Source organism: Bombus pyrosoma, linkage group LG6 (assembly GCF_014825855.1).
Source record: "Bombus pyrosoma isolate SC7728 linkage group LG6, ASM1482585v1, whole genome shotgun sequence".
In the NCBI taxonomy this organism is placed as follows: Eukaryota; Metazoa; Arthropoda; class Insecta; order Hymenoptera; family Apidae; genus Bombus; species Bombus pyrosoma.
In genome coordinates, this window is record NC_057775.1 from 1,361,626 (window position 1) to 1,374,897 (window position 13,272).

At 29.6% G+C, this 13,272-nt stretch overlaps 1 protein-coding gene across 2 annotated transcripts in view; it reads left to right on the plus strand.

Moving 5' to 3' along the window:
* LOC122568463 (serine-rich adhesin for platelets) overlaps positions 1-13,272 on the plus strand; it is a 129,061-nt gene that overhangs the window by 53,125 nt on the left and 62,664 nt on the right. For both annotated transcript variants that reach the window (XM_043728212.1, XM_043728213.1), the window contains 4 exons: positions 118-211; positions 316-656; positions 1,299-1,514; positions 8,841-8,880. In XM_043728212.1, the coding sequence (XP_043584147.1) occupies positions 118-211; positions 316-656; positions 1,299-1,514; positions 8,841-8,880 (691 nt within the window). The remainder of the gene's footprint in view (positions 1-117; positions 212-315; positions 657-1,298; positions 1,515-8,840; positions 8,881-13,272) is intronic.

A 13,272-nucleotide genomic window follows, 5' to 3' on the forward strand; every position in this document is an offset into this window, starting at 1 on the left:
ACATAAAAGTAATTGAAATTACAATTTTAATTCTCGATATTACAATATTGAACATTGTTTATAATATATCTATGTACGTATGTACATATATAATGACTGTTATACTGATTTTTACAGGAACTTGGATCGCAACCATTGCCAACAATCGTAACAGAAGATGCAGATACGGCGGGTCATGCTTCTCACGATCAAGGTCATAGACCACGCGCAGGTGAGATTGTATTTTATCATGTAATTATATATGTTGGTTAAGTTACTTATCTGGTTATCTCTGATGTTATTTACATGTCGAATATGTTTTTTCAATCATGATAGGAACGTGGGGCTCACATTCGAGAACAATCAGGAAGCCGACCTCGGGAAGCGCTCCTGGTTCTGGAAAGTCGACTCCTCTTCCGCAACAGGCCGAACCTTCGAGTTCGTCAAGTTCAAGCAAAGGTGGCAGAAAAGCTTCTGGCACGCGATCTGGCTCCACCAGCCGCAGTAATAGCCGTAGTAATAGCGCGGAACGCAGAAGAAGCGGTGGTGGCACTGTCGATGACACGGCTAGCCCTACTAAAAAACCAGCGCTATTCGATGCGTTTAGACCGAGAAGTAAATCTGATGCTAGCAAAAGAAAGCCCAGTATTATAGCGAATATGAAGAGTGCCGTGCAGGTACAATGATAGTTCTGATACCCCTTGATCAACATCAATTAGCTGTTTGGTATCACCTTTGGAATTGGGAAATGTACATGATTTTCTATGTTATTGCGTTTTGTTATTGATTAGATGTATAATACTTATTATTAGAGGATGTATTTAAAGTAGAGTGTATAGACTTGCAAGTACAGTGCTATGCGAAAGTTTTTGCATAAGATACATTTTTTATCATTACAATATTATATATTTCTATGACACTGTTCATGTGTGATGCTGTTTTCTTCTGCTCAATATTAGTTGAACTTCTTCTAGATATCTTTTTCGAAAAATAAAGTGAAAAATTCATCTGATTAGAAACTTTTGCACACCACTATATGTTTATTACAGACTATTCTGTAATTTACACGTAGATTATATGGTTAGAAAGTACTGAAGCTTTCATTATTCAAGTGTATTATAACGAAAGCTTTTCATAAGAAAGAAGAGGAAACGATTAAAGAAAATAACAGATTTATATAGAAAATATAAAGTGCACACAGTTAATTAGAACAGCCAATTGATTTTAAATAAATAATAAATTTACATATATTTATATTGAAAAAATCAAGAAGAAGGTTACAGTATTACATTAATTGAATACTACTGGATATTTTGCAGCATTCATTGCATAGAGGCTCACATGGGAGTTCGTCAACAGACGTACGTACGGATAAGGATCATCACAAAGACAGTAAGGATCATAAGGAAGGTAAAGAACCTATGGGACGTCCTCGTGCAGGTTCAGAAAGTAGCAGAAATCCTGTTAGCAAAGTTATGGATCTCATTAGGCATAGGAGTCACAGTGCTCTTAGTGCTGAAGATAAACGAAAAGCGGTGAGCAATTTAATTTTATGTTACATTTCGTATCTTTTCCAAAGTTAAAACGTTATAAGAATATATGTATATTGGCTTCAGCTTGCAATGATGATTACTATGTGTATACAATTACCGATTTAGAATTTAAAATAGATGTCTACTTTAGCATTATGATATTAACGATTAGTAATTATTAAATGCTGGAGCCGATTCGTTTGTAGATAAAATTCTCTATGATACATGCATATGTATATGCCATACACACGTAAATATGATTATATAATCAATGCGAATAAATTAATATATAACGTACGAGTCAACAAATATAATCATCATATATTTTACATTCTTTTAATAAGGAATATTAAATACAATTTGCATACATCTAGTATTTCAATTGGTAGACAAAATGATTGTTTAACTTTCATACAGTATTTTTGTTTTACTATGCAATCTTATTTATTTTAAACTTTCCTCAGGTTATGAATTTTAAATTATTAATTAAATACACCATTATGAAAAGCTTCTCGAACTTTGAATAAGAGAAGTAAAAAGTTTGGATAATCTTCTTTGGTTATATTCAGGTCATTCCTTGAGTTCTACACTGTATAGGTAAAGAACTCAAAATTGCATCATGCATCTTATTCCAGTGTTTCTGCTCTCGACAGAGCATGACTTTTTGCAACAAATAACCACTGCTGGTTCGTCCTAACAATAGTATCTTAGGGAACAAAAGGATGATCTTTGAAAGCAGAGAACACATGTGTTGACGTCGACGATTCATCTTTTCTTTGCACAATTCACCTTACTATAATGCTAAAAAATGGTGTTTTTTTTTTACTATTATGCTAATATTAATCATGTTGTTTTATTACTTACTTTATGTAATCTTTCCTTATTATATGAAAAATGTTATTTAGAAAAATTTGGATTTAAATATCAAAGCTAAATATTTATGTTCCAATGAGAATCCAAAAGTTTTGTATCTATAAAACAAAAGGAACTATCGGTTGAGCAGCGGTCGTTCTTGTAATGAAGTCGTAAACAGCATCTGTTCAAACATTGAAGTCACTAACTCGTGTTTCGTCACTGATTATTTTAATAAGTTTCACTGTGAGGTTTTTTGTGTTTTTGTTTCAGTTTTAGATCCTGTAGATTTCTAAAACTCCTATATACATTCCTAAAATTAACGTTAATCTTTGAATCGGAACTGAAAAACTTATTTCTTTTCTTGGAATAAACGTGCTAATACGTTTTGCGTATTAAGTTAAACAAATAGTTGTATGTTCACTGATTACGTTTCCCAATTACATACATTAATTTAAATGAATATTTTCTGTATACACAGTACGACCCTGAAATATATTATCTTTTTTAGATAATTTTCAATGAAATTTTCTTTCGCGTTTCAACGTTCTTGGTCGTATGTTGTATCATCGCATGTCACATGACTCGTTAGCGCTGAAACCAGTTTCGTTTCTCTTAACGATCACAATATCGTAGCAAATTTCTTCACTTTGCTGAGAAACTTATTTCTGATTCTTACGGTTTAGGTTATTTTACGCAAACAGGTACATACGTAAACTTTGAAGTAAGTGCGAAAGTTTAATTAATATATTTCACTTCAAATTTAATTGAATAGAAATACAGAAATAGACATATCCTTTTCCGAACTTTACAGTAAACAAAATTATTACCATTAATTTATTTTATGTTGAATTTAATTTATTAAAAATTGGTTTCCCGTGAATTTTGCAGTAAACTATTAATATGCCTTATATTACATTTAATTTACTAGAATTTTATATTTATCGAATTTACTTTCACTGATTTCCCGTAAAAACTAAACTTAATTCGTTTCAATCAAGATTATTACCATGAATTTATTTCACTTGAAAACCGTATTAGTTAAAAAAAAAGGAAGAGGAGTAGACGAAATAATTTTTAATTAAAATGAAAATAATTTTATTCAATTTATTTGAATGAAAATCATTACCGCTAGCTCATTATCTTTCATTAAAAGAGCTACGTTATATTAATAAATAGAGGAAGGAAAATGTAGATCATATAATTTTCTGATATTTGATTTCGTACTACAACTATTCAAGAAAACTATTCTACTCGCGAATTATTTATTAAAACAATTTACATATAAAATATCCATCGTATATCTAATATCAATTCGTAATGTACTATCTAAAATGAAAGTTCCTTATTTATGCCATACTATCTCTTACATCGAAGTTGATATTTGTGTTAATTGTAATTTCTCATTAGCTACGATTCAGTTCAATATGCAGTGTTTAAGTCGTTGGGCAGGTGGTTTAAATACATACATGTACATGTGTATAGACAGAAGAGTCTATGACGTGGAGATTTCGGTGGGAGTTATGCGTGTATACATCTATGTACGTTTATGCATATGTAAGCAACTTAAGCGTGTGGATGTGCGTGTATGAGCACAGAGAGCGGGGAAAAAGACGGATTCAAAGGCGCTGTTTTTCACTCAGTGAGCTACGGAACTTGCAACGTTGACGGTGCTAGGAAAACGTGCACATATTTTCGATTTGAATCGCGCGTGTCTATTTCTAACCGATCCATTTCCAATCTCGTAGAAGATTTACGGTGTGTTGTTCTGGTGAAATTTTAATCGTGAACAAACTTCTTTAACCGTGATCACATCCGTTTTCACGTGTTATACAGCCACAGTTTGTTATTCCAATTAGAGATTTATCTTCTACCAGTTTTTCTTTTAAGTTGATTTATTAGGAGGAAAACCCTCCAGTGGTGAAAATTATTCTTAATTTTAGATTTGTGATTGTAAAATAACAGAAAATTGAAAATTTGTCTTGAGTAACGTGATTCTCGATTATTTATATTTGCTGTCTGGCTTATTTTGTAAGTGATATCTTATCTCATAGTAATCAGTATTTTCATACATATGTACATTGTAGTACTATTATAGTGTGCATATGTGTGTGTGTGTGCAGAACTTACTTTTTTTTATGGATTAATGAACTATTAAATAAAATAAGAAAATTGTGATTACTAATAAAATTATGAAAGCAGGTTGGAGTTACGTTCCAATATTCAGTTATAAAAAATTAGTCTCTTCTTCTAAACAGCGATTAATACATTCGTCACAGTTCTTTTCCTAAGATCAAAGAATATTTTCCGACTAAAGAAATGTTGCTTCTAGTGATTATTTCAGATCTACAATGACTTTTGGTATTCTAAACCTTAAACATTCCGGAATTTTTTTTTTTTTTAGGGAAATTGTAGTTTGATCGTATTTATAATTGTGTTTTTATATTTATTATTGCAAAATTACAATTTTATGTTATCATTAAAATATTCAAGTCTTTCTAGTAGTAACGTCATATGTATATATATTCGTTCAACTTACTGAACAAAAAATATCGTATACAGTCTTCTTAACTGCGACATAAAAGACGCTGAATGGTAACTTACGGTCGTGAAGGATGTCTCGAGTTCATTGACAAAGCTTCTCGCCATTGCATTGTTTAGTTCTTCTAAATTGAAAGCTAGCAGTTTTATGTTATTCTTCTTCATCCTCTCTTCCTTCACTTTTTTGCCAATTTTCGCTTCAAATATAATGCTCCAACAACTTATGAAAATACTTTTTGTTTTGCTATCTTTAACCATCAAGTTACACAGTACAGAGTATTACATCTTACCATTATCACAGTATCATGTAATTTCACAAACATTACGTTTAGTCATTTTATTTCATAAATCGCTGAGTTATTAACATTAGTAATTTTTTTGTTAAGGTTAATTCAATGGCAAGCGCGAAATATTTAAACGTTGAATTTTTTAACCTGTCGAATGAGTCATCCCATTAACCAAAACCTTTTACATACAATTATGAAATTAAAAATTAATAAAAATAGATCAATTACAATTAGGATAGTTCTAATTTTTAATCCTTCCAGAGGATATTATTATTTAATTGTAATTTGTAATAGAAATGGAACGCCACGTAAAAAGTGACCTCTAAATAAAGAAGAGAGAGATTTCGAATAACTAATTAACTTATCTTTTCCGATTAACAGATTAAAATCCCGCCATTAAATTATAGCAATAAAACAGAAGTTCAAATTTATTTCAGAAGCAAGTGCTCTATAATTAATGATAGTTAGAGATTTTAGAATTTTTGCGAATCGTTTATGTCCAGACAATAGACATATGTAGCACATTGTGAAATATGTACACTGCATTGATATATGGAGTATATAGTACGATAGGAATATTTTCATTGCATCTTTATTATACCTGTCACGTCTAAATTGGATATATAGCCAATTTCTCGAAATATTTGGAGCTTCTTTGCTTGTTATCACCTAGATCGATAGTCTTCAAATTTAAAGTGAACTATTGTACTGTGCGTATCTTCTTTTTTTTTCTCCTCAGATGTCCTATAAAAGCGATAACCTGCGTAAATGATGGCGATTCTTCCGTTAAAACGAGACTGCGCGATCATTTGCATAACGTTAAAATATTCGATCGGATGATCGTCGATGTTTTTATGATTTTCTCACTTTATTATGTTTCTTACATTGGTAATTTGTAATCGGAACGTTATTTACTTGTTAAAAGAAATAGTTAATTACAGACTATTTTGCTATCAAGTATGGAAACTTATAATTGTTACAAATAGAGAACTTATCGTTAGCCAGATTGAAGTATGTAGATACAAAAAATATCGATGATTGCGAAACTTGTGGAAATAATTGATTAGATATAAGAAAGAGTTTCATATGAAAAATATTGAGATTTGTTTTACTTGATAACTTGCTTGGCTATTTCTTCTAATTTTAGAAGATTAATAGATGCTACAGGAATAATACAGACACATACAAAAAGATGGTATATACTCTCCATGTTTGATACTCGCTTTGTTACTATATAGTATCTGCATCACATATTTATTAGTTCTCATATTATCAGTTTTCTGTTTATGATATTAAATGAGTTAAAATGAGTATTATGTCTTTATGGCGGTATTAAAGTATTAAAAACAACATTAATTCTTACAATTCTTACAAAAAGAATTAATATTGGTTTTCTATATATGTATATGCATGGAATAAAAGATCGGAGTCAGGTTCACGTATAAATTATCAGTAATTTGATTCCAGAAAATGTAAATTTGTCCAGCAGAATAAATTATTTATGATCAATAAGACCGAGTCGTCACGTATCATAAACGATCGACTTTGTACGTATAAAATAAAAATAGTTACAGGAACTGTTTATTTAAAACAGAAAAATACCATAGTCGTTAAGGTACTACTTCAAAAATTGATCAGCCTTAGAATAAATTCAACTGTGATAATAGTAGAGTGAGAAATTCACGTATCGTAATGACAGTTGTGTTTTAACCCTATTGTGCGTGTTGTAACGTTTGATTATCTATTTTCTAAAAAGTAAGTTCAAAATTTCAGAGCAGAATTTTTAAACAATCTTATGAACTACAGTTTTGTAGTATTATAACAATTAAGTGATAAACTTATAACAATAATATTTAAAAACAGAAAATTCACAATGTTAATAGTAGCTACATATATATTTTGATCATAATGTAATAATATATCTATAATAGCTTCAATTTTCAGTAATTTCTATTATAAAATACTTACTATATCTTTTTACTATAAAATATTATATATGATTTTACGATAATATATATGTATATACATTGAATTTAGTTTAATCTAATTTGGATAAATATAATACTACGTTATAGTTAATTCTCATCTACTGCATGGAACATTTTGAACGTGTAAATATTTTCATAAAACGTGTTTTGATAAAAACGCGTCACCTAAGAATTTACGATGCAAATGTAAAGCTATTGCATTTTAACGTTTAGTTGTTATCATATTCGGTATACGGTATTCTTTGTGATATCGTAAAGAACAAACCTTTTCGTAACTTCGTTATCTATAATGAACTGATTTTATTAGCGAGAAGATTTAAATAAGATTTGAAAAATACGTAGTCATTTTTATCACACTTAATTATTCATAGATGGAATGTTCCTCTATTTCCGGTTGACAGAATGCATTACTAGTGCAATTTTACCATTAATACCGTTCAGGCGATCTGTTATCATTGTTCACCGTTGAATTATGAATTCATCGAACTTGACAGTTACATATCAGTATTTTCTACATCCTCTTTTTTTTTTTTGGTAAATCACTTGTATGCCTTATTATTATGCCTTCTATATCTTATTTTCTCTTTTTTACATTTTAATTTTGTCTCTTTATAATGCAGGTTTGAAATAATTTTAATTCAGAAATTAATTGACAAAATTAATCTATCTGATTCTATCGGATTCTTTTATATCTATAAGAATACAGTGAACAAACTTCTTATTGTCAGATTTGAAATTATGTGATTATATATGTGATACTGTGTTAGTGCGTAATAAGTTGAAAGTGCAATATGTCGTCGTATTTTCGATGGATAAAAGGTGGAAAAAAGGATGATTATTTAGAAGGAAAACCAAGAAGTCGTTCCTTAGATTCGAAGAGTCTCGAAGCATCAGGGATACGGTTGATTCTCCAAAATGTACTTAAAATTTATTATTTTATTATATAATATATTTTTTAAGATATAAAATGTCAATGATTTTAATGGTTTGTAATAATCATCATTGGAATGAATATTCAATATATCTCTTAAAGTCAATTTGCACTATACGGCGCGGAGCGTCACGTAACGATAATGTAACGTAACGATTGAGGATGGATGGTGTGAACGGTCTTATTTAAAATGTATGTTTCAATGTTCTCATGCTGGTGTCGCCCCGGTAGCGGTACGTGACAGTCCGTCCTGTATAATGTTAAAATTGATCTTTGTACAAACGAACAGTACGGGAATAATATATTTAAATCACATTTTCTATTTTGTACCGAGGAGGAATTTAAAAATGTAGTACGTTGTCAATTTATCAAGTTCTTTTATTTTGTTTTTTAAAATTTTATCAATTTTTTTTCAGTTTTTCTAAAATTAAAAATATAAATTAACACACTATAATGTTTCAGTACAGAAATATATCAATATATTTGCTATATGTTTATATATGTTTGCTTTACAAATTATATCTTTAACTTCTAAAAAATTAACAGGCTTTTCCTATTTTTAGCGATATATTTTCTATTAAAACATTTCTTTGTAGTCATAATGTTATTAAAATCAAGAATCATCGAAAATGTATTTATGTAACTTTTCTGCGATCTTCAAACATATTAGTTACTTCTATCCTATTTCAATAATCAATCCGTTTAAAACAAACGTTTGTTGCTGTTACAGAGAACTGCAGCCCAACATCAGTCTCAAACAGCCTCACAAAGTAAGTATAAATATATTTTACATTTAATTAGATTTGGAATCGTGTGTCTGATTATTAGTTCCAACAACATAAACGTTTAAGTCATAACGACCATAGATACATGTCGAAATAACTGAGATATGTATATAATGATGTCTGACTGATGATGTCTGACTGATAGTGTCTGAAAAACAAAATTAAATGTTTTTTAGTTACTTTTTATACTGTCATGACATGTTGTGACATATATTAGATATAATCAATTAAATAAAAATCAGTACGTCTATTAAAAATAAATACATATATACATATAGATATCTATATTTATATACGTATATAACGTTCCTAATTAAAAAGATGAAAATTAAAAAAAATATAAAATATTTTTAAGGAATATTTAGGTTACCTTAAGAACCAATTATATACCTCTTCTATAATAATCACATCACAACTATGAGATAATGTTACATAAATGTATATTACAATTTCTCAATATTTAGATACTGTACACATACATACGCTATTGCTCAGAAATATTCGGGTACGTGATTATTTAGAGAATATAATTCAACTGCAAAGTCAGAAATGAAAAGAAATCAATGATAATTCTATTATTTATTGTTATTACAGATTTGTTGCTATATCGTAACGTATTATGACGTAATAACATTGCTTTTCAAAAGCTAATATGTAATAATGAAATTTTCTTCTATAAGGTCCCTACATTCCGAAATAGTTTCATTATTTAAAAAGTTCTGAATCTTCAAATTGTTTAGTTTTCAAATTATCAAGGTGGAAATGGTTCTTCTAAATGATTGAATATCGCGATTAAATCATGATTAATAAATTACAAAATTTAACTTAATTATAAGAGGGACTTTCTGATATACTATATATTATTATTAGTAATATATATATATATATATATATAACTAATAATAATATTATATATAATAAATAATAAAAATATATAAATAATATATAAATAATCTATAATCTATAAATAATATATAAATAATATATAAATAATAAAATTATTAATATATATATATTATATATAATATATATTATATATAATAATTATATATATTAATAATTTTATTATTTATTATATATATTATATATAATAAATATTAATTATTAGTAATATATATTATTAATAATAGTATATCAAAATATAATAGTATAAATTAAATAATATATAACATAATCGTGTTAATTTTGTATATGAAGTATTATTACTAATACTGTCCATTTTGATTCTCTCAACGCAAGTTTTGTGCTTCAATCATTGGTAATTCTAATATTAGTTCATATGTATTAATAATATATGCATCAATGCAAATCGATCAAAGTATCCGTATGATTATGAGCGGTATTGTATCTTATTTACAGTGGCTTACGTCACGAAAGTGTTTGAACATTTGTAGAAACAAAAACTTTTTATTGATATATGTACATATTGTGTTATACGAAGTTTGGAAACATTTTGAAATTTCATTAGTATTATGATGAGACCCGACTATCGTAATTATATTGATAAAGCTTGAAATACATTTGGATATATTCATATAGAGATCTATAGGGAAGCTAGGGATCAGGAAAGTTATCCATTATATTAATAAGCCTTAATATTCAGTCTAACCATTTTTAACACCTATAATATGTGTATAACGGTTATTCATGCAATAAATATCCTATAAATTTTATGTGTTATACTATTATGTATATATACATCTTCAGATAGGTTTCAAAACTAATATACTCGCGACAGCTGTAGCTCGTTACAACATTAATGAAATTTCAAAGTATTTTATGTGATATATACAATGTATGTGTATACATGAAAGTACTCTAAGATAAATGTTCAAATGCTTTCGTGAACCATGATAAGTACTGTGACAGATACCTCACTTATCAAGAAACGAAGTATGTATTTCATAATAACTCTCAATACCGCCGCTAGATGTCGGCTTTTACATCGCATTTAATATGGCGCGTATATTGCGAAGTGTGTATGTAGGACGACTAATGCTGACGGGACTTGCGCCTCAGATGGTTTTTGTACTGCAACGCGTACGGTGGCACGTGCTTGAAGTTGCCTACTTCGTGTTCTCTGGTCACCAGCTTAACGATCAGTGCCCGCGATTCTTTAAAACCACGTATCATCATCGAAATAACCAACCGTGCAAAAGTTAACCTACAATTGTGCTCAATTAATACGCCGTGTTGAACCGTTGCGCGCGTGAATCGTCGCAGAAAATTCGTACGTGCGAAATGTAACGTAGTATCGTTGAAGATTTTGCCCGAGACTGGTATTGGAAACTTATTGGTAGTAACGTGAAACGTTCGATGCCTTTTCTTTATATTTCAATGCGCAGTCTTCTCGATAATACTAAGAAGCGAATTGCTATTCGAACGGACTATGATTAGAACTTGTCAATAACGACACGACCTGTGATCGTAAAGGTAAACACGATTCCGCGTTGCGTGCTTTTCTGCGGTAAACTTGTCTAAGTGTGTTAGAACCGGTACTTTTGTTGCTTAACAATCGAACGTCGCGTCCGTAGTTTTTACTTGTTGGACCTTTCATCATTAAGATTACTTCATTTGCTACGCAAAACTATCCAATAGTGGTTGTAATTAATGCTAAGAATTTTCACGTGTGTCTCTCAAGAAAAGCTTCAATTCGTCGATTTTCCGTATAGTGACAGCCGATAAATTCCACCGGATAGATATTGCTCTTGCGTAAAAGTAAACAGTGTGGACGTTTTACAAGTGTTAAAGGATATTAAATTACAAATGGAGTTAATTGTGTAGTGTATTGTGAAATTTACAAGTATGTAGGAGAATCGAAGAATCGGTGAATCGGTCGCTGCGTAAACGGTCTACTCTGCAACAGTTGGTAAGTATCCATTACGTTTTTCCAACTTATCGTTTTATTTTCGTAATGATTGGGAGACGTGGACGTTTATTCGATGAAATAAGCATTGGTGCACTACCTTTGACATTTTCTTACTTCTGTACCATGTTGTACTTATCTTCTACGTATTATTATTCTCATACGAAGCTTAAAACAATTTCGTATAGAAATATAGTTCAGTAGGATATAATATAATATCACGCCTTTGAATGCAAATGTATGTCTGTACCTTACTGTTCAGTATTTTTCTTCTAATATTAACACTCGCATGACTATTGATGAGACTTTTTGGATCCAAATTTTTTAAAACAAAAACATGATTTTATGAATATTTTATGATTATTTCGCATGATTTTTAGCTCAAATCACATGTATCATCGACTATACATACTGTCACTTGTTTATCCTTGCTGCAATCACCGAATTTTCATATTTATAATGTTTTAGAAAGATATTTAATACATAATTGAAATATAAAATCGCGCATATCGATAATAATTTATTCATGTTTTGCTCAAACTTAAGATATATGTATGTATGTATCTTGACGTTAGGAAAATACTATCGAAAATGACGGAAAGAATACAGTAGGGTTAATCTCTTTCATAATGTTTCATGAGAAAGGTTCGGGCAAGTTGTTAAATATGTAATAGTATGTATGTATCTATCTATCTACTATAAATTTTATATCTTAAATATTATTATACATGCGGTAAGTATTAAAATTGATTGCCATTAATTTACCGTTAATTCAAAGATTCGGTAACCTTCATGTACACATGTATACGTTTATTAGATATACCAAATTGTTCAGATACGTATAAACAACAATGTACGATATATTTCAGATACTTCATTTTCTTTTTTCGTGTTCTCCTTCAGTCACTCTGTCACGTGTGTGGTCATACCAGAATAAATGAACGACGAAAAAGGAACAGTTCTAGAGAATTCATCTTCTTTTTCAAGTCACAGTTTTAACGGATTTAACTCGAATGTGCAATAAAATACTCTCTTGCACATTACATATTTACTTTATCCAGAATTATTATTGCTCACGTAATTTACATTTGTCGTCCGTTGTAGTTTTATAATGAAAGTCTTTTATTAGAACTTGTCTTGTGTGTACAAATTTCAAGGTCACACATAACATGCCCAGTTAAAAACACGCCTCCAAATTCCATGCAGCCTGCACGGCACAAAAAATGCGTATATAGTTCCGTTTGAAATCACATTAATGAACTGAGACAACAAACATTGTTCTCAAGCAGAACCTCCTCACCCTTCGAGAACTTCTAAGCTTTTTGTTCGTTTTCTTGTGTTTGAGGATTTATGGGAGGTATTTAAACTTAAATATTTCCCTTATACTCTATGCTTTACACATATATCACAGTTTTTTTATTCTTTTGAACAAATGAAATATTACAGCAGGGAATGATATATATTTTCTACAAAATTTCGTATAATTTTTATAGCGTTAGATAATAAAATTA